At 38.5% G+C, this 23,980-nt stretch overlaps 1 protein-coding gene across 1 annotated transcript in view; it reads left to right on the top strand.

Moving 5' to 3' along the window:
- LOC142740126 (neuronal acetylcholine receptor subunit alpha-7-like) overlaps nucleotides 1–23,980 on the top strand; it is a 253,583-nt gene that overhangs the window by 74,317 nt on the left and 155,286 nt on the right. The window contains exons 3-4 of the mRNA XM_075849855.1: nucleotides 14,540–14,584; nucleotides 17,268–17,377. Coding sequence (XP_075705970.1) covers nucleotides 14,540–14,584; nucleotides 17,268–17,377 — 155 coding nt within the window. The remainder of the gene's footprint in view (nucleotides 1–14,539; nucleotides 14,585–17,267; nucleotides 17,378–23,980) is intronic.

Below are 23,980 nucleotides of genomic sequence, written 5' to 3'. Positions count from 1 at the left end.
GCAGATTCAGTGCTGCTGTGAACTCTGCTCTTACCATTACGTAGCTCAGTCTGTTACCTCTCCTCCACTCCTGTCCTCAATAACACCTTCACATGATTGGCAAGTCACCACCCCGCACAAGATCTGCACGCTCATCTCCTGAAATACTCTGTGCTGCTGTGAACTCTGCTCTTACCATTACGTGGTGACTTGCCAATCATGTGAAGGTGTTCTGGAGGACAGGAGTGGAGGAGAGGTAACAGACTGAGAGCTACGTAATGGTAAGAGCAGAGTTCACAGCAGCACTGAATCTGCATGCTCATCTCCTGAAATACTCTGTGCTGCCTTAAACTCTATGGACAGGTCAGAATCCTGTTTCTTTTAAATGCTGCACTGTAGCGCAGCCTTATATAGTGGATCGAGCGTGTTCCCCAGCAGCATTTAAAAGAAACCGTGTTTGTGTATGTGTATATATGTGTGTTTGGGTATGTGACTTTGTCTGTTTTTGTTTTTATATGTGTGTTTGTGTATATGTGTGTGTGTATATATGGGTGTGTTTGTGTATATGTGTGTGTGTGTATATATGGGTGTGTTTGTGTATATGCGTTTGTGTATATGTTTGTGTATATATGGGTGTATTTGTGTATATGTTTGTGTGTAGATGTTTGTGTGTGTTTTTGTATATGTGTGTGTTTGTGTATATGTGTGTATATGGGTGTGTGTATATATGGGTGTGTTTGTGTATATGTGTTTGTGTATATGTGTGTTTGGGTATGTGTGTTTTTGTTTGTATATGTGTTTGTGTATATGTGTATGTGTGTGTATAACTGTGTGTGTGTGTTTGGATATGTGTGTTTTTGTTTGTATATGTGTAAGTTCGTGTATATGTGTGTGTGTGTTTGTCTGTTTATGTGTGTGTGTGTTTGTATATCTTGTTGTGTTTGTGTATATATGTGTGTGTTTGTGTATGGTTGTTTGTTTGTGTGTGCGTGTATATATGTGTGTAGGTGAGTAGAAGTATTGGTATTGTTCACATTGATAACTGTTTTTTTTTATGTTGTTGCAGATTTTGATGTACCAATTGGACTACGTCTTCGATTCGTTGGACTACTGCGTAGATCTACGTTTTTTCAAATTTTAATAAAATGGTTAACGAGGGTTTTGTTGGGGATTTCTTATTTCAATAAAAAAGAATTGTCTTTGTGTTTTTTTTTAAACTTTATTAGTGCCTAGATAATGGCAGTTGGCTGATTGACAGCGTCCATTATTAAGGCGGTACTTAGTGTTAGCCGGTGCAGAGGCTAGCACTAACCACCCATTATTACCCCGGTACCCACCACCACCAGGGGTGCCGGGAAGAGCTTGGTACGATCCAGTACCCGACCATCTGTTGTGATGGTCGGGTACTGGGGCGGCCGTAGGCTGGTATTATGAGGCTGGGAAGGGCCAAAATCAGTGGACCTTCCCACCCTTGTAATGCTAGGCTGCTGCTGCTGTGTTGTATCGGGCTGGTTATAAAAATGGGGGGGACCCCCACGTCGTTTTTTTTTTTGAATTTAACAAATTTAGCAATAGACGGGTCCCCCACATTTTTAATAACCAGCCATATACAAGGCCGCAGCAGTCTGGCATTACATTGGTGGGAAGGGCCACTGGTTTTGTCCATTCCCAGGCTAATAACACTGTGTTGTATGTGGCTGGTTATGATAAATTGGGTGGAACCCCATGTCTTTTAAAAAAAAAAATGTAAAGAAATAATTTAAAAAAATGACGTGGGGTCCCCCCCACTTTTATAACCAGCCAGATACAACACAGCAGCAGCAGCCTAGCATTACAAGGGTGGGAAGGTCCACTGTTTTTGGCCCTTCCCAGCCTCATAATACCAGCCTGCGGCCGCCCCAGAGCCCGACCATCACAACAGATGGTCGGGTACTGGATCATACCTGGCTCTTCCCGGCACCCCTGGTGGTGGTGGGTACCGGGGTAATAATGGTGGTTAGTGTTAGCCTCTGCACCGGCTAACACTAAGCCTCGCCTTAGTAATGGATGTTGTCACTCAGACAGCGGCCATTACTAAAGTCGTAGTAATAAAATTTGAAAAGAAAAAGACAAAGATATAGATAAAATATTTTATTGAAATAAAGCACCCCCAACACAACCCTCATTAACCATTTTATTGTAGAAAAAAAACACGTCATCTAAGTAGTCCTCGAAACCGACGTAGTCCAAACACCAAACCTGTAAAAAAAAAAAATTAAATAAAACATGTCGTAGGCTTAGATTCAGTTTAATGTGTGATACTGACTGTTATACCATGTATAGAAGCCTGCCGCGAAGTTGACTTAGATACAGGGCGCCAGCAGACAGTATCATACATAGCCATACATACATATATACAAACATACATACAAGCATTGACATATATACATGCAAATATACATACATGCAAACACACACACACATATACATGCAAACTATCATACATACATGCATACACACACACACATGAAAACATACATACATACAAACAAACAAACATGCAAAGATACATACATACATATATACAAGCATGCACAAATATACATGCAAACATAAATACATGCAAACATAATTACATACATGCACATATATATATAAACATACATGCAAAAATAAAAACATGCAAACATACATACATGCACATATATACATACATACATACATGACAACATACATACAAACATACATGACAACATACATACATACATGCAAACATACATACACACATGCACATGTATACATGCCAACATACATGCAAACATACATGCACATATATACATACATACATACATGACAACATACATACATGCAAATATATACATGCAAATATACATAAATACACACATGCACATATATACATACATGCCAACATACATGCACATATATACATACATGACAACATACATACATACATATATATATATATATACACACACATGCAAATATACATACAAACATGCATACATACATACATGCAAACATACATTCATGCAAACACACATACATGCAAACATACATACATTCATGCAAACATACATACATACAAATATACATACACACATGCACATATATACATACATGACAACATACATACATACATACATGACAACATACATGCAAAAATACATACATGCAAACATACATACATACATGCAAATATACATACAAACATGCACATATATACATACATGCCAACATACATGCACAGATATACATACATGACAACATACATACATGCCAACATACATACATACCAAAAAAAATAATAATACGTTCATACTTACTTTCCTCCTGTCCGGCCTCCAGCGATGACGTTTCATCCATGTCGCCGCTGCAGCCTGTGATTGGCTGCAGAGGCGGTCACGTGGGATGAAGCGTCATCCTGGCGTGCGTGACCGCCACTACAGCCTGTGATTGGCTGCAGCGGCGAAAGGGATGAAACGTCATCGCTGGAGGCCGGACAGGAGGAAAGTAAGTACGAACGTATAATTTTTATTTTTTTATTACATTTATTAAAATTGTATTTTCCGCGCGCCGAGCATGTACTGTGAAGGTTGCTGAAAGAGTTAGTGCAGCCCATTAACTCTATCAGCACCCCGGACAGTACCATGCTCGGCGCACGTAAGTGACAGGTTCGGTCAGAACTAGTTCGGTCCGAACCGAACTTTTTTGTGAAATTCGGCGAACTAGCCGAACCGAACTTTTGATAAGTTCGCTCATCTCTAATCCCGATGAATGGGCCTCCGCTGCCTTCCAATAACCTTTCAATGTTTGACAAAATACCGTGTATCTAAAAGTACAAAAAAAGATAAGTACACAAACAAAAATTACCAAACAATATTTGTAAAGACAAACACAGTACAATAAAAAATAAAGTTAAAAAATATACATATCTAGATATCGAGTCAAAATTAGACTCAAAAGGACTTATTTCCATAGTATATACAAAGGTAACACCAACTACACCAGAAAGGACGCCGGCCGTAAAAATAACCCCCAAGATCATGGAGAACAAACCCCTCACTATATTAGATATGTGGGCCACAGGGATATTCTATATTCAATCCCTTGGGAGACATAGTATCTAACCTATAGATCCACTCAAGCTCTTTTCTTTTGAGAGCCAAACCTCTATCACCACCACGTCTCAACTGAGGCACAGAATCAATGACTCTGAATCTCAATTGCGAGAGACCATGTCCCTTCTCCACAAAGTGTCTTGACACCGGCAAATCCTGCCTCTTAGTTTTAATATTAGACTTGTGGTTCCTCAACCTGAGGCACAATTCAGTTGTGGTCTCACCGACATAGTGTAGACCACATGGACAGCTCAGGAGATAAATCACATATGATGACTGACATGTAAAAAAAACCTTAATGTTTATTATTTTGTCAGTTTGGGGATGTTTAAAAGAGCAACCCTTGATCATGTTGTCACAAATATTGCACCCAAGGCATGGGTAGCAACCATTTTTGGGGGGTGCTAAGAAAGTCTGACTCTTACGATTGGACCCAATATCCGCTTTGACAATATTATTTTTAATTGTTCTACCTCTCCTGTAGGCCATCATAGGCCTCTCCTGAAATTCAACAATCTCAGGAAATGCTCTAGTCAAGACCCTCCAATCCTTTCTCAGGATATCACCAATAGAGGAACTGAGATGTGAAAAGGTCGAGATAAAAGGCAAACGAACCTTCTTAACCTTGGTCAATTTCCCATCTAAGAGGTCCTGTCTGTCAAGTAAGTCCACCTTCCGTCTATTAGACTCCAAAATGTGCTTAGGGTAACCCCGATCAGAAAATGTTTGGCACATCTGATCAAGGCGTGAGGGAAGTCTGTCAGCCTGACTTACCACCCTCTTAACTCTGATCAATTGGCTATTGGGCAATGATTTTAACATTGCCCTCGGATGTTCACTAGTATAGTATAGAAGGTTATTTCTATCCGTTTGCTTGGAAAACAGATCAGAGATTAGTCTGTTGCCACTAATTGAAATTCGATTATCACTTTCATACCAAAATCTATAATATTTTTGTATTGTACACATTTTTAATGGGTATTACATATTTAATGATGTGATTGTTAACTGATGTATGTTCCCTCTATTTATACTTGACACCATTGTTAGTTTGTGATGGCTTGAGAAAGGTTCCTGTTGAACCGAAACGTTGCTGTGTTTGAGGTGAATAAATCCACCCTGTTTTTCATCCGTCTTGAAGTCCTGGTGCCGTTACTATTTTCTATGCTGGTTTTTGTCTAAAAAGAGGAGGAATTGATTCATCCCCTGGTAACGAGCACATGGCCTGATGTTCCAGATTCGTGGAGTGCTGTGTTTTCTGCTCTTGTTGTATATCTGTTGAATCCAACACGTGCACCCTCTACAAAATGTTGTCTACTGAAGATGAATCGGATTTAGGTGTGATTACACCTCAAGTTTTTACCTACACCAGAGAGGACGCTGACCGTATCCTTCGGGGTCTATCGGGAGATGTTGCATTCCTAAGTGTACCCACTGTTGAAAATGTGAGGAGGAAATGGGAGGCAGATTCCAAGAGATTAATCTCCCTCGAATTACATCTTTCCACGCTTGGTGAATATTACAGATGCCTTCGAATACCACGCGGTATGCGTTCACATCTGAGACCAAATCTCTTCTCCACTAATGCTGCGTTTAAAGAGAGATTTGAAGCAAAATCTGATAAGTATTCTCAGGATCTTTTGCTTTTGAATCTTGAGTTTTTACAAAGAGAGATCGATGTGGTTAAAATACGTCTGAGTGAGAGAGATGCTCAGCTGAAGGAGATGTTATCTTCACAAGATCTTGTAACCTTGAAGGATAAAGCTACCCTATATCTACAGAAATTCAGAGGGGATATCGAGAAGACAAAGCGCCAGAAATGGCAGCGCGATCTCGATGATTATGCCACGGGCAAAATTTACTGCTGGCAAGGAGAAGATGCTGACCTAAGGGGTCCTAGGAGGACCGAAAGAGGACCAAGAAGACGACAGAGGGGAACTGAGCCATACATCACAGATTCAGAACTCTCTGACGACCAATATGCCATGCCTTTTTTAGGCGACAATCTGGATACCCCTTTGGGGGAGAAGGCGAACCTGCAGTGGCGGAAGGAAACATAGGAGGAAGATTGATTCACAACAAATCCAGGGGACGGATGACTTCAGCACGGGGGACACGGCAATATCAGACCAGGAAGAGAAATCTCCAGACCTAGTGGTGAATATATCGTCATATGTGTTATCTGTCCCACAGGTCAAAGTTCTCAACCGTGGCCTGTCTTTCTGTCCCAGTTATCCCATTGATTGGTTTAAACTAAATCTTGATTTGGAAAGTTTCTTTAGGTCTTTAAGACTTAAGGTATACTTTTCAGATCAATCCAAATGTGTAAATAATTTGTCTGTAGATTCTACTAGTGAAATGTTCCATCTTAAGGATTATGGGCTATTTAATAAGAGTAAATTTCAACCACCCCAAAACATCCATGCTGTTGAGACTTACATCTCATTTGTTAGGGATCAGATCAATTCTTTGAAGAGAATGTATAGTGGTCAGTACATACATAGAAATTTGACACGTATTGAGAATGTGGCACTCAGGGAATTAATGGACAACAGCAGTTTGACCATTAAACCTGCAGATAAGAGGGGTGCCATTGTTGTGATGGACACCTCCTTTTATCTGCAGGAGATGACAAGACAACTTAATAACAGTATATACATGGCTCTATCAGGTGATCCTAAATTTACGTATCTACGTGAATTGGATACCCTGATTACAAAAGCATTTAAGAAGAAAACTATTGATAGAGGTCTTTGTGAGTTTCTACAGGTTAAATTTCCAGTTACTCCTGTCCTTTATCTCCTGCCAAAGATTCATAAGGACCCCATTCGACCCCCTGGACGTCCGATTGTCTCGGGAAGTGACTCTTTATTTGTCCCGGCAGCCATGTTCGTTGATAAAATTCTTAGGCAGTTTGCCACTGGTGCAGACTCCCACATCAGGGATACCTCGGACTTCCTGGTCAGAATTCAGGATCTTTTGATCCCTGACCGGTCGGTCTTGGTTACCCTTGATGTGGGGAGTCTGTATACCTCAATTGTCCATCAAGAGGGCATTGATGCCTCCGTTTCTTATTTAGAAAGTTCAGGCTTTTCTGAAGACAAAATTGAGTTTATTAGGTCACTTCTTGAATTTATCCTTACAAAAAATTATTTCTTGGTGGGAGATACATTTTATTTGCAGAAGAGAGGAACGGCTATGGGGTCCAATATGGCCCCCACTTATGCCAATATTTTCATGCGACGGATGGAGGAGGACCTTATCTATGTGTCCCACCACTTCAGTCAGGTTCTGCGGTGGTGGCGATACATAGATGATGTCTTCTTCATCTGGACGGGCTCTATTGGTCAACTACAGGATTTCCTTAGCTTTCTTAATAATCTTAACTCTACAATTCTATTCACTATGTCTTACTCCACTGATGCCATTGATTTTTTGGATACTCGAATTTCAATTAGTGGCAACAGACTAATCTCTGATCTGTTTTCCAAGCAAACGGATAGAAATAACCTTCTATACTATACTAGTGAACATCCGAGGGCAATGTTAAAATCATTGCCCTATAGCCAATTGATCAGAGTTAAGAGGGTGGTAAGTCAGGCTGACAGACTTCCCTCACGCCTTGATCAGATGTGCCAAAAAATTTCTGATCGGGGTTACCCTAAGCACATTTTGGAGTCTAATAGACGGAAGGTGGACTTACTTGACAGACAGGACCTCTTAGATGGGAAATTGACCAAGGTTAAGAAGGTTCGTTTGCCTTTTATCTCGACCTTTTCACATCTCAGTTCCTCTATTGGTGATATCCTGAGAAAGGATTGGAGGGTCTTGACTAGAGCATTTCCTGAGATTGTTGAATTTCAGGAGAGGCCTATGATGGCCTACAGGAGAGGTAGAACAATTAAAAATAATATTGTCAAAGCGGATATTGGGTCCAATCGTAAGAGTCAGACTTTCTTAGCACCCCCAAAAAATGGTTACTACCCATGCCTTGGGTGCAATATTTGTGACAACATGATCAAGGGTTGCTCTTTTAAACATCCCCAAACTGACAAAATAATAAACATTAAGGTTTTTTTTACATGTCAGTCATCATATGTGATTTATCTCCTGAGCTGTCCATGTGGTCTACACTATGTCGGTGAGACCACAACTGAATTGTGCCTCAGGTTGAGGAACCACAAGTCTAATATTAAAACTAAGAGGCAGGATTTGCCGGTGTCAAGACACTTTGTGGAGAAGGGACATGGTCTCTCGCAATTGAGATTCAGAGTCATTGATTCTGTGCCTCAGTTGAGACGTGGTGGTGATATAGGTTTGGCTCTCAAAAGAAAAGAGCTTGAGTGGATCTATAGGTTAGATACTATGTCTCCCAAGGGATTGAATATAGAATATCCCTGTGGCCCACATATCTAATATAGTGAGGGGTTTGTTCTCCATGATCTTGGGGGTTATTTTTACAGCCGGCGTCCTTTCTGGTGTAGTTGGTGTTACCTTTGTATATACTATGGAAATAAGTCCTTTTGAGTCTAATTTTGACTCGATATCTAGATATGTATATTTTTTTAACTTTATTCTTTATTGTACTGTGTTTGTCTTTACAAATATTGTTTGGTAATTTTTGTTTGTGTACTTATCTTTTTTTGTACTTTTAGATACACGGTATTTTGTCAAACATTGAAAGGTTATTGGAAGGCAGCGGAGGCCCATTCATCGGGATCATCAAATCAGTTTACAGTCATTCAAGTATAAGCCTCTATACGTGTTTTTTTTGTGATGTTATTACTATGCGATGTGGCTGCTTTACAATATTCATTTGCAACCCATGCTACATAGATTAACAAAATAAAAATTGAAAGATCTTCTTTTACACCGTTTGATTCTATATATAAAAGTTGTAAAAAAAAAATTCTTTATTACACCAGCTTCAAACATGCAATCTAAATATATGGGATCCTATGGTTGCTATTGTCTGGACATTTTATCTGTCAGATATATTTTACATCCCTTGATGGGATGATGTTTATTTGTCCAATTGGGGTCTCTTTAGATGCTCCTAGTGTGACTATTATCACATCTGTGGAGGGGGTCTATGATGTACCCGACGTTGATTGCCACTGTATGGAGATCACTATAGATGGTGTTTTTTGTGCTGCTCTGCATATTCCACCAATTTCGATGGTGGATGCATTGCAGCACCAAACGAATGGTGTGAACGATATGCAGTTATAGATATTATATACTGCAGTACTTTGTAATCTATTTAGCGCTTCGGATGATGCTGGCGCCGGCGCATTGACACTGGAACGCAAGTTCCGTGTTCGCGCATGCGCAGTGTTAGCTGCTTGCTTCGATGCGTTCCACCGGACTTTACATCCGGTCTGGATGCCATCTTTGAGCATGCGCACTGGAGACGCGCGCGGAATTCACACGCTGGTTATGTGGACATTCCATACAGACTGTTTACTGTAAGTTTATTCAATTTACTTAACTTTCACCTGTATTTAATTGGCCCCTGCCTCCTTCCTTATTACCCTAATGACACTTATTAACACTGATTGTGATATTTACACATGACTGTTGATATATATGTATCACTTTATATTACGTTTTTTTCCAAAAATTCAGAGATATTCACTTTCATACCAAAATCTATAATATTTTTGTATTGTACACATTTTTAATGGGTATTACATATTTAATGATGTGATTGTTAACTGATGTATGTTCCCTCTATTTATACTTGACACCATTGTTAGTTTGTGATGGCTTGAGAAAGGTTCCTGTTGAACCGAAACGTTGCTGTGTTTGAGGTGAATAAATCCACCCTGTTTTTCATCCGTCTTGAAGTCCTGGTGCCGTTACTATTTTCTATGCTGGTTTTTGTCTAAAAAGAGGAGGAATTGATTCATCCCCTGGTAACGAGCACATGGCCTGATGTTCCAGATTCGTGGAGTGCTGTGTTTTCTGCTCTTGTTGTATATATATATATATATATATATATATATATATATATATATATATATATATATACACACACAGGGTGGGCCATTTATATGGATACACCTAAATAAAATGGGAATGGTTGGTGATATTAACTTCCTGTTTGTGGCACATTAGTATATGGGAGGGGGTAAACTTTTCAAGCTGAGTGTTGACCATGGCGGCCATTTTGAAGTCGGCCATTTTGTATCCAACTTTAGTTTTTTCAATTGGAAGAGGGTCATGTGACACATCAAACTTATCGAGAATTTCACAAGAAAAACAATGGTGTGCTTGGTTTTAACGTTACTTTATTCTTTCATGAGTTATTTACAAGTTTCTGACCACTTATAAAATGTGTTCAAAGTGCTGCCCATTGTGTTGGATTGTCAATGCAACCCTCTTCTCCCACTATTCACACACTGATAGCAACACCGCAGAAGAAATGCCTCCCGATCTGACCCCCTTAGACTTTTATCTTTGGGGTCATCTGAAGGCAATTGTCTATGCTGTGAAGATACGAGATGTGCAGCAACTGAAACTACGGATACTGGAAGCCTGTGCTAGCATTTCTTCTGCGGTGTTGCTATCAGTGTGTGAAGAGTGGGAGAAGAGGGTTGCATTGACAATCCAACACAATGGGCAGCACTTTGAACAAATTTTATAAGTGGTCAGAAACTTGTAAATAACTCATGAAAGAATAAAGTAACGTTAAAACCAAGCACACCATTGTTTTTCTTGTGAAATTCTCGATAAGTTTGATGTGTCACATGACCCTCTTCCCATCGAAAAAACTAAAGTTGGATACAAAATGGCCGACTTCAAAATGGCCGCCATGGTCAACACCCAGCTTGAAAAGTTTCCCCCTCCCATATACTAATGTGCCACAAGCAGGCAGTTAATATCACCAACCATTCCCATTTTATTTAGGTGTATCCATATAAATGGCCCACCCTTTATATATATATATATATATATATATATATATATATATATATATATATATATATACACTACCGTTCAAAAGTTTGGGGTCACCCAGACAATTTTGTGTTTTCCATGAAAATTCACACTTATATTTATCAAATGAGTTGCAAAATGATTAGAAAATATAGTCAAGACATTAACAAGGTTAGAAATAATGATTTTTATTTTAAATAATAATTTTCTCCTTCAGACTTTGCTTTCGTCAAAGAATGCTCCATTTGCAGCAATTACAGCATTGCAGACCTTTGGCATTCTAGCTGTTAATTTGCTGAGGTAATCGGGAGAAATTTCACCCCATGCTTCCAGAAGGCCCTTCCACAAGTTGGATTGGCTTGATGGGCACTTCTTGCGTACCATACAGTCAAGCTGCTCCCACAACAGCTGTATGGGTTGAGATCTGTTGACTGTGCTGGCCACTCCATTACAGATAGAATACCAGCTGCCTGCTTCTTCCCTAAATAGTTCTTGCATAATTTGGAGGTGTGCTTTGGGTCATTGTCCGGTTGTAGGATGAAATTGGCTCCAATCAAGCGCTGTCCACAGGGTATGGCATGGCGTTGCAAAATGGAGTGATAGCCTTCCTTATACAAAATCCCTTTTAGCTTGTACAAATCTCCCACTTTACCAGCACCAAAGCAACCCCAGACCATCACATTACCTCCACCATGCTTGACAGATGGCGTCAGGCACTCTTCCAACATCTTTTCAGTTGTTCTGCGTCTCACAAATGTTCTTCTGTGTGATCCAAACACCTCAAACTTCGATTCGTCTGTCCATAACACTTTTTTCCAATCTTCCTCTGTACAATGTCTGTGTGCTTTTGCCTATATTAATCTTTTCCTTTTATTAGCCAGTCTCAGATATGGCTTTTTCTTTGCCACTCTGCCCTGAAGGCCAGCATTCCGGAGTCGCCTCTTCACTGTAGACGGTGACACTGGCGTTTTGCGGGTACTATTTAATGAAGCTGCCAGTTGAGGACCTGTGAGGCGTCTATTTCTCAAACGAGAGACTCTAATGTACTTGTCTTGTTGCTCAGTTGTGCAGCGGGGCCTCCCACTTCTCTTTCTACTCTGGTTAGAGCCTGTTTGTGCTGTCCTCTGAAGGGAGTAGTACACACCGTTGTAGGAAATCTTCAGTTTCTTGGCAATTTCTCGCATGGAATAGCCTTCATTTCTAAGAACAAGAATAGACTGTCGAGTTTCACATGAAAGCTCTCTTTTTCTAGCCATTTGGAGAGTTTAATCGAACCCACAAATGTAATGCTCCAGATTCTCAACTAGCTCAAAGGAAGGTCAATTTTATAGCTCCTCTAAACAGCAAAACTGTTTACAGCGGTGCTAACATAATTGCACAAGGGTTTTCAAGTGTTTTCTAATCATCCATTAGCCTTCTAACACAGTTAGCAAACACAATGTACCATTAGAACACTGGAGAGATGGTTGCTGGAAATGGGCCTCTATACACCTATGTAGATATTGCATTAAAAACCAGACGTTAGCAGCTAGAATAGTCATTTAGCACATTAACAATGTATAGAGTGTATTTCTGATTAATTTAATGTTATCTTCATTGAAAAAAACTGTGCTTTTCTTTCAAAAATAAGGACATTTCTAAGTGACCCTAAACTTTTGAACGGTAGTGTATATATACATACATACCCATTATATATATATATATATATATATATATATATATATATATATATATATATATATATATATATATATATATATAATTATATAAATATATACAGAATATACTGTATATATGTAGAGATGTAGCAAGTGCCAACTTATAAAAGGGCGTGCTACTCTCTCTCTCTCTCTCTCTCTCTCTCTCTCTCTCTCTCTCTCTCTATATATATATATATATGTATATATATATATATAAACCCCTTAATGACCGGGCCTGAAAAGGCCTTCATGACCAGCTAAATTTTTCAGTTTTTGTCTCCCTTCCTTTCAGCAGCCATAACTTTTTTATTTTTTCATTATCGTGGCTGTATGAGGACTTGTTTTATGCGGGATAAATTGTATTTTGTTTTTGTGCAGTTTGCTAGTAGAAAAGCGATTCTCTGCAATGTTGTTTTTTTTGTTGTTATTTTTTATTCTGTTCAGGTTTCAGTCTAAATAACCTGTTAAATTAATTATTCAGGTTATTACAGTCATGTATATACCTAATATGTGTAGGTTATTTTTGTTTTTATGTAATGTATGGGCAATAGAATATATTTTATTTTTAAAAGAAAGAGTTTTTTGGGAAAAACTTTTAGTTATTTATTTTTTTGCTACATTTTTTTTAATCCCATGAAGGGATAACTATTTATAACTTTATTTTTTACTTATAATGTATTAGCATACTCTTGTATGCTAATACATTACACTGTGCCACTATGACACAGGCTTCTGTAAGGGCAGTACATAGTGTGCCTTAACAGTAGGCATATAAAGCAAACAGCTTTCTAGGTCCCCAGGTCTGAATGCAGAGGGATTCCCCGGTCTTCAATTGCATCACCGAGTTTCCAGTGACGCCATCAAAGAGGGGCGTTCTCATTGATCATGCCACGGTCACGGACCTATCCCAGTTGCGTTCAGCAGGCCGCTCTAAGTTCAGGAGCTGTTAGTTACAGCTCATGCTTAGAGATCGAGTACTCACAGGAGCGCTCATGAGCCAATAGACATCGCTGTAGACGAACCACCTGTATTGCCTGCTGCCAAAAGACGGTGGGCGGTCGATAAGGGGTTAATATATAAATTACAGTTTACTATATTTTTACTCATGTGCTAAAAACATTGATCATATACAGGTGGCTCAGCCTGTGTTGGTGTACACTCACATTAGAGAGGCATTCTTGTCCCACGAACATCTTAGTAGATCAGTAAATTACTTTTTTTGTTGTTTTATTGTTTATTGTGCCCACGAAAAAATTTATTTAACTCAAATTATCAACAATGAAGGTCATCTCTCATCCGAATGATGCAAATTTGGTTGCTTAAAACTTAAAAGGGTATTCTAGTTTCAGTAAATAAAGCTTTAATTTTCTAATATACTTTGTGTATCAGTGCCTTAGAGTTTTAATATCTCTGCTTATAATCACTGAATGGAAATCCTGAAAACCAATCTTAGTCATGTGATGATCACGCAGGAGCACGACTCATTACAGTACAGTTATCAGACACTTGTGTGTTTGTCACATGGCTACAACTTCCACTGGAAATAAACTATGAAGGTTCCCTTTCAATTACTACCAGCAGAGATTTTGAAATGAGGAATGATACTTAAAATATATTAGAAAATTGCATGACTTTAGTTCATACAATAAATACGTTTTATTTTCAAGAAACTGGAATACCCCTTTAACAATTTAACATTAAAGTCATCGAATTTCTGGAAGGGGTTAAAGGAAATCATTGACATTTCCAGGGTCATATTTGTAATCAGCATCACAGTGATTTATTTATTTTTTCTTCCAGGATGAAAAGAATCAAGTTCTGATTACGAATGCATGGCTTCAGATTGTAAGTACCATACTTTTGTGTAATTAAGTTTTCTTTAATACATGAAATTGCTTTTCAGTTTTTTTTTTTTGAGGAGATAATTATATCTTATTGATGAATTACAAAATTACAGCACAATTAAAAAAACAAATTTAAATGCATCCCTGTTTTTTTTTACTCCAGCATAATAAAGCTATTCATATAAACCTTTGGATGTAATATTTTATTTAATCATATTTCAGCACAAATTCTTTTATTAATTGTAATGTAAAGCTTGTCCCTAAACAAGCTGTTTTGTAAAAATATGCCAAAGTTTGCTGTCCAACTTTACCGAATGTAGCTCATCATAAGCTTCTGGTGAACTAAGTTTCGTTTAGTTAAACTGCGAGAGTTCCAGGTGTTGCGGCCAAAATACGGATTCTAAAATGCACCTGAATTACGACCGTCTGAAATCGGACAAGCTTGAAAGACAGCTAGCGATAGGGTTCATTCAGCACTTGTTTATAAGTATTTACCCAATTTCTTTACAGAGCACACGTGTTTGAAGACCAGGTCCTATATAGCTTTAGAGCCTATCACAGGAGATCCCAGGAGCCTATTGTAAAGAGAAGAATAAAGCTATATTCACATGAAAAACAGCCGTTAAAAACGGATCAACTGTCAGTTTTTAATTGCCACTTTGCATCAGTGTGTCGCCGAATTTTCATCCATTTCCATGGCTGTTTTATGGCCGTCAAAAAAACGGATGAATTTCATTCCTCAGAGTTTTTTTGTCCCAACCCCCTGAAAACACCACAGTGCCCATGCAGATAGTGCCACAATGCCCCTGTAGTTAATGTCCCATGCAGATAGTGCCACAATGCCCTTGTAGATAGTGCCCACATAGATAATGCCACAGTGGCCACTGTAGATAATGCCCACATAGTGACACAGTACCCACTGTAGATAGTGCCAAAGTGCCCATGTAGAGAGCGCCACACCCCCTAAAGGAAGAGTGTGCTACACACCTCTCCCTGTAGATAGCGCCACAAATACCCTATAGATAGCGCCACACACCCTGACTGTTGACAGCGCCACACACCACACCACACCACATACCACCCACTGTAGAAAAAAGCAGAGGATTGGAGCAGCACTGTGAACAAATGCCTGACTAGGCTGGTGCAAAGCTTCAAAAATAAAGGAGTGACCTCTCATTATGTGTTAGATATCCAAAAAAGAGAACGTGAAGCAGCACTCAAATAAAGTGAATTTATTCATCCAACATGGAACCACAACGTTTCACCTCCTCTATGAAGGCTTTTTCAAGTCCTACCAAAAGATACAGTTGATACAGTTGAATTCAATGCTGAAGCAGGGAGCTGACGGTTCCTTGCTCCAGCATTCACTAAAAACATTCACTCAAAAGTGTATCGCCCCCCCTTCTGTGTTGAACTCTTAGCTATGCCTCTGGCCCTCAGTTTTACTGGCATATGGAATAAAGCAAAAGAATCATATGATATGAATATAAGGCTATGTTCGCACTATGTGTAGGCCCTTCCATCAAGTATTTGTCCCTTTAATGGCAAGAATAACACAACAATTAGCTCTATTCCTGCCGTCAAAGCTCATGAAACCTCGATGTAATGAAAAGAGTCCGTCAGGCACCATTTTGTTCAGTCACACTACGAATCTTTCAAAGTGCTATGGCTTTTATTATAAACGGAATCTGTGATGCTAGTGTGAACAGAGACTAAGAAGCACCTACACTTCACTTTTTTTAATGAACCATAAATATTCCTTTTAATACTCTACTAGTATCATACCTTGTTAGTACAGGACATGTATATGTGAACTATTAAGTGTTGAATTATTTAAGCTATTTAAACATTCTGTCATTTAGTAGGAGTATATTATTCTGTGTGAAAAATGAATTGACCACTAAACCTAATGATGGGATCCAGAAATACTACTTTCCACAAACTCTTTAATATCATAGCCAATTTGCTCTATAAAGTGTAGCCAAATACATTCTTTGAAAGCATTAATAGTAATTGACCTGCTGGGAGATGCAGATTTGGTCTCTGTTTAATGCTTGTTTATGTTGAAGTTAACGGTCCTCTCAGCTATGTTATGGTCCAATAAACTCTTTGATGTTAAAAAAAAAGTGGAAAAAAAGCAGTATGTACATTTTTACATTTATTGAAGATAGGTTAGATGTCCTGTGATGCAGAACAAATACTTTGAAAAAGCAAGGAAAAAAAGTGAAAAAAATAATAACTTACAAGCCAGTCAGATCTTTTTAACTATTTCTTTTAAAAACGTTCAGGCTCATACACTCCCGACGTATACGCTGACATGCACATAGACTTTAATGGCCAAACGTAAGCATGTGCTTTTTTCATACCTTTGGTGGTATATGTCAGGATCCCTCAGCCCTAAATCGACTTTTCAATACAACTGTATAAAAAAAAAAGTATACTGTACAGAATAAATTTTTTCTAATGACAGTCAATAGCAGATGTAGGTAACTATATAAGTATACAGTTCCATACGTCTGGCCATACGTTCTGTAACCACCGAACCTGGTGCACATTTATTCTAAGTTATACTTTGTAGCTCGAAATAAGTCCAGTATGAACAAACTTGACAGCAACCCATAATTAAAATACAAACGGCAGGACTATACACAGAAGTGATCACTTCTATATTGTTTATTCAACAGTACTGGAATGACTTCTATTTGACATGGGACCAAGCGGAGTACCCTGGAGTACAAACTCTTCGTTTTCCTTCTGATCAAATCTGGGTTCCTGATATACTGTTATATAATAGGTAAAGTATCTCCTGGCATGGTAGTTTTTTGTACAATGATGAAAAAAATCGGTATTAAGGATGAAGCATTAGACATTATCAGAATATAGTAGGACAAGGGTGCATTAGTTGTGTAATACCAGTTTTACCAGTATCAACTTGAGTCCAATGCACATTAAACCACACAAAAAATTGATTAAACACTAGAGATATTCTGAGAACTCCTTGCCGATATATCTAAAATTAAATTTTTCTTCTTTGTAATACTTTTTTGTTTGCACACATGATCAGCATATTATTCATGGTATAGAAAATTTTTAATTCCAAGTTTTCTAAGACTTATGACTAGTAGGAATGGGTACCTTAAACATGGTTATATATTCAGGTGTGGTAGGATTTGTAGCAGGTATTTAGTGCAGATTCTGCTCTGAGAATCGGTAACAAAGTACAGTACAATTATAAATCCTTATTTGCACATAAATCTGCATTGATTTTAGGATCTGCTGAAGATTTATTTGTTTTTTGCTGTGAACTTTACCGTTTGCACAGCAAGTCGTGAAATCCGTCGTGAATATGCTGCATCATTTTGCTACAGATTTGCGGCCATATCTCCAACTGTTTTTGCCACACTTGACCCTAAATGTAAATAAAGTCTATTCGAATGGAATATTTTTATTTATTTTTTGTAATATTATAATTCCCTTAGATTCACTTTTTCTGAATGATATTATATGTTACTGTTTTGTTTTTTTATTTATGGAATTTTATTTAATATGATACTGAAGTTCTGGTAGATGTTATTTGCTTTTGACAAATCTTCATGCCTCAGTGTGGAATATGCAAATGTATTTAACGCTAATTATTATTCTAAAACTTTGACTTTGTTGATTTACGTTTCGTTTTCTAAAATGTTGTGTCTGTTTATAATCTATTGCATATTTTCAATTTTTTTCTATCATATCTCTCTGTGGTAATATTATTTTAGGTCTAGGAGCAAGTTAAAATAATAGAATTTACTGAGATTCATTAACATTCCTAATATAAGCTGTGAAGATGAATAGTAGTGAATAATCAGGCTCAATACCTCAGGCTTTTACACAAAACGCTTTTTATACTCCAAAATGAGGTTTGTAATCATATTCCACCTCCAGGAGCATAAAACATCTATAAAATATGTTGGCTCTAAAAAGTGCCAAACGCTTACATCTAGGGCAAAATGATGTTACTTTTTAAAATCTTGTCTTTCAAAATAGTTCCTGATATCTTTGTTATAAGATGGTGATGAAGGTCTATGAGTCATATACAGATGTAGCCAAGTTTATCTTGACTCTGATACCTTGCTGCAGCGTTATATTGCACAACAAAAGCCATTGAAAGGCCATTGAAAAAGTCGTTAAATTTTTTTGCCAGTCTATTTATTGCGTTAAAAGCAAAGCTAAAGAGTGCTACATCTGTAGTTAGTATAGGTTATATAAATATGTATCTTAAAGAGGCTCTGTCACCAGATTATAAGTGCCCTATCACCTATATAATCTGATCGGCGCTGTAATGTAGATAACAACAGTGGTTTTTATTTTGAAAAACAATCATTTTTGAGCAAGCTATGATCAATTTTAGATTTATGCTAATTAGTTTCTTAATAGACAACTGGGCGTGTTTTACCTTTTTACCAACTGGGCGTTGTAATGGGAAGTGCATGAGGCTGACCAATCAGTGACCAATCAGCGTCATACACTTCTCTCCATTCATTTTCAGCTGTAATCACAGCACAGCGTGATCTCGCGAGATCACGCTGTGCTGTCACATACACCCACATTAACTTTACCGAAGTGTTTTGAGAGAAAATAGACATCGCTTCCAGCCAGAATGCGATGTCTATTCACACTCCCGACACATCGGTAAAGTTTCTGTGGGACTTACTCACACATCACAGCTTGATCTCACGAGATCACGCTGTTCTGTCTTCACAGCGTGATCTCGCGAGATCACGCTGTGCTGTGTTAAGTCCCACAGAAACTTTCCTGAAGTGTCGGGAGTGTGAATAGACATCGCATCCTGGCTGGAGGTAAAGTTAATGTGGGAGTATGTGACATGCCAATCATGTGAAGGTGTTATTGAGGACAGGAGTGGAGGAGAGGTAACAGACTGAGAGCTACGTAATGGTAAGAACAGAGTTCACAGCAGCACAGAATATTTCAGGAGAGGAGCGTGCAGATGTTGAGGAGTGTATGATGCTGACTGGTCACTGATTGGTCAGCGTCATACACATAAACACGCCCAGTTAAAAACACAATACACGCCCAGTTGGACATAACGAAAAAAAAAACGCCCAGTTGTCCATTTCAAAGCTCATTTGCATATATATAAAATAGCTCACAACTTGGCCAAAAATGAACGTTTTTTTAAAAAAAACAAAAAACTTTACTGTTATCTACATTGCGGTGCCGATCACATGCAATAGGAGATAGGGATTTGAGAATCTGGTGACAGAGCCTCTTTAAGGAACCAAGCTGGTAAGTCAACAATCAATGCTTCAGAATATCGGCCATTGCCGCATGGTATATGCGCTCTTTTCATGAGGCAATGGCCAATATTCTTTAGAGCCAATAGCTACTTACCTCCTTTGTTCTATGCATTTTGCAGCAATCCTCTTTGACAAAGGGCCGAAGTGTTAAAACCAAAACGTCACATGTGCATTGGTTGGCCTATATGATAAAACTTTGATGCATAACATTATGGGAGTTCAGAGTTCTTTTCTATACCGCGTCAGTCTTGCTCGGAGTTTTCCTTTAATACATTAACTTATTTATGGATCTGCTGTCTGCAGGACACTGTGTTGTGCATGGCTGATGTCTATTATATATAGACTTTTTGAATTCTTACTTTTCTACTTTGAATCTATAGACAGCTGGTCAATATTTCTAAATAATCAGAGCTGTCACTTGAATGCTCATGTAAATAGTATTGCTAATTGCTTAGATATTCATTCATGCTTGATAGATGCATTAAATCAACGTAATAAACTTTTGCTGTGCTTATCATTTGAGTTTGCCATGGTCGGCAGCATGACTAAGATGGCTTTCACATCACATTAGATAATTTGTCCAGCTTATTATTCACAGCACAAGGTTTGTGACTATTGTAATTTGGATGCATATGAGATTTGGCACCATCACAAATTATTAAATCCATTTCAGTGTTCATGCTGGAAATGAAGGTCACAGTGATATTATAGATGTGATTTTAATTATTTGAATATCAAACTTTTTGTAAACTTGCATATGTAATTCATATTGACACTAATCTATTGGTAATACCTCACATTTCACTTATATACAATTCCATCCTAATTTTGCTACTGTTATTTTATAGAAGTAAGACCTCACGTGATAAAACAAGCCATATATCCATGCGATATATAAATCCATGACAAAAAAAGCTATGTGTTTCAATAGAAAATCAGGGGATCAAAGAGGTAAAGGCCCACAGCAGTGTGCATGAAGCCTATCAGCTTTATTGAATGGCAAAAAAAAAAAAAGAAAAAAACATGTCCAACCCATAGTGATATAACAAAAAGGGAAATTCCAACTTTTAATAAAAATTTGTTTTTTTTTTATTCATATACATCGCTGATTTCAATACTTGTGTAAAATTCTCCTGGTTTTGTTTGGTTCTGAAAATGATTTAGCTCTAGCCATGTTACCGAACCATAGTTCTAAGTGTGTGTCTGTCATCTAAACTGCCAAAATTCATTGCTCTCTATTAACAGAGGAGTCCTACAGAATTCTGAATTTACCAGTAAATAAAACATCATGTAATTAACCCTTTAACAACATGCCACATAAAGTTACCTCGCTGCCATTAGGTACTTAACGCAACAGAATATAACTATACGTAGCAGTAATGGAGCGGGCTCAGAAGCTGAGCCAGCGCCTACACCAGTCGGTTTCAGCTGTATTTTACAGCTGACAATCTGCTGTAACAGTCAGGACCGAAGCTAGCCTCCAATTCATCCGATTAACCTCTTAGATGCAGCGCCAAGTACGGAAGCCTATTAGACCATCCGGAGGCGGAGTCTAATAGGCTTGCTGTCAGTGTATAACTGACTGCTCCAATACACTGCACTATGTAGGTAGTGCAGTGTATTAGAATAGCGATCCGGGCTTCATGCCTTCAAGTCCCCTAGTGGGACAAAAAAAGTAAAAAAAAAAGTTAATTAAAATGTTTTAAAAAGGTATAAAGATAAAAGTTTCAAGTTAAAAATACAATAACCGTCTTTTTCCCCATAATTAGCTTTTCATTATAGGGAAAAACTGAAAACATTTTAAAAAGTACACATATTTGGTATTGTAGCGTCCGTAACGACCCAAACTTTAAAAATTTCACGGAATTGTAAATACTGTAAATAAAATAAAAAACCAGAATCGCTATTTTTTGGTCACCATCCCTCACAAAACAGAATAAAAAGTGATAAAAAATTTGCATATACACCAAAATTGTACTAATAAAAACTACAGCCTGTCCCACAAAAACACAAGATCGCCCACAGCTTTTTTTGACAAAAAAATAAAACCATTATGGCTCCCAGAATATGGGGTCACAAAAAATAAATGTTTTTTTAAAAAAAAGTGATTTTACTGTGTAAACACTGTAAAACACACACACACATATATATGTATATATATATATATATATATATATATATATATATATATATATATATATATATATATATAAATATTTGGTATCGCCGTAATCGTATGGACCCACAGAGTAAAGTAAAAATTTCATTTATAGTGCACGGTGAACACTGGAAAAGCAAAAAGGATAAAAAACAATAGGAGAACTGCTATTTGTTGGTCACCTTGCTGGCCATGTATCCCAAAATGGTACCAATGAAAACAACAGATTGTCCCCCAAAAATTAAGCCCTCACACAGCTCTGCTGGCGGAAAAATAAAAAGTTATGGCTCTCAGAATGTGGCGACACAAAAAGTGCAGAGTGTGTTCCAAAAGGGGGATAAGATCGGCACCATTTATCAGTGCGACACTGGCCACATATCTGTGGGTTATTATTTATTTTTTCCATTAATATACCACTTTATTATGCCCTGATGTACTCCGTACAGCTTATATATACCCTGATGTACACTACACAGATTATATATGCTCCCCACATTATAAACAGTAAAACCCCAAACAGAACTACTACCAAGCAAAATCCACGCTCCAAAAGCCAAACAGCAGTATACTTCCACATATATGGCATTCCCATACCCGGGAGAACCCACTTAACAGTTTATGAGGTATTTGTCTTCAGTGGCTCGAACTGGGCACAACAAATTGTGCACTAAAATGGCATATCAGTGGAAAATTGCAATTTTCACTTTGCAGCTGCGTGTTAATTTCTAATTAAAAAAAACAAACCCTTGTGGGGTCAAAATGCGGGAGGGGTGCAGTTTCCAAAATGGGGGGTCGCTACTTGAGGGCTTGTTTTACTATCTGACCTCAGACTCCTGCAATGGTGGGCCAATGCTGTGAAAATCACCAAAATAGGCCTCAAATGCGCATTGTGCTCATTTAATCCTAAACCCTGTCATATGTCCAGGAAAATGATAAATGCCTTAAAGGCCTTATTCACACAAACGTATAATACGTCCGTGCTACGCGCGTGGAAATCACGCCAGTCGCACGGACCTATGTTAATGAATGGGGCCGTTCAGACTGTCAGTGAATTTCACGCAGCGTATGTGCGCTGTGTGAAACTCATGACACGTCCTATACTTGCCCGTGTTTCATGCTGCACGCACCCATTGAAGTCAATGGGTGCGTGCAAATCACGCTCGGCACACGGAAGCACTTCCGGGTGCCGCACGTGATTCGCGCAACAGCAGTAAAATAAATTAATGAAAACAGAAAAGCACCACGTGCTTTTCTGTTTGTCAACATAAAACCAGAGTGTCATATAAAACCAGAGTGTCATCATGATTCGCAGCCGAGCACCATATGCTGATGACACACGGACCTTTTGCAACATATGGGATATTGTCATACTTGGAAGAAATTGAGTAACAAATTGTGTGGGTTTTTTTCCAATTGCCCCTAGTAAAAATAAAAAATTGTGAGCTAAAACGACATATTTTTGGAAAAAATTAAATATTTCAAATTCTAATAAAATCCATGAAACACCTGTGCAGTGGCGGATCACCATTATCGCGGATCGGGCGGCCACCCGGGCCCAAGGCCATCTGAACCGCACATGACCGCATGGGACCCCTCATACCCAGTGGCGTCGCTAGCACCGGAGGGGGCCACGTTCCTCAGGACTCAGATACAAATGAACACTATAGGCTGCAGGCCACATTAGGCCTGCAGCCTATAAGTCGCTAGGAAGACTCCCTGCACAGGCCAGTGTGATGACGTACTGCATCACGCCGGTCTGCGCATGCGTCTGGCCTGGAGGATGCGCATGCGTCCGACCAGGGCGTCGCAGGAACGGGGCAAGGTAAGTAAAATATATTTTTCTTTTTTTAGTAGGGGAACACTGTGTGGCAATATACAGGGGGGAAATCTGCGTCGCATTATACAGGGGGGGAGTGCTGCATGTCAATATACAGGGGGAGAG

This window comes from Rhinoderma darwinii, chromosome 1, assembly GCF_050947455.1.
Source record: "Rhinoderma darwinii isolate aRhiDar2 chromosome 1, aRhiDar2.hap1, whole genome shotgun sequence".
Taxonomy (NCBI): Eukaryota; Metazoa; Chordata; class Amphibia; order Anura; family Rhinodermatidae; genus Rhinoderma; species Rhinoderma darwinii.
This window is presented reverse-complemented; position numbering and strand designations above follow the sequence as displayed.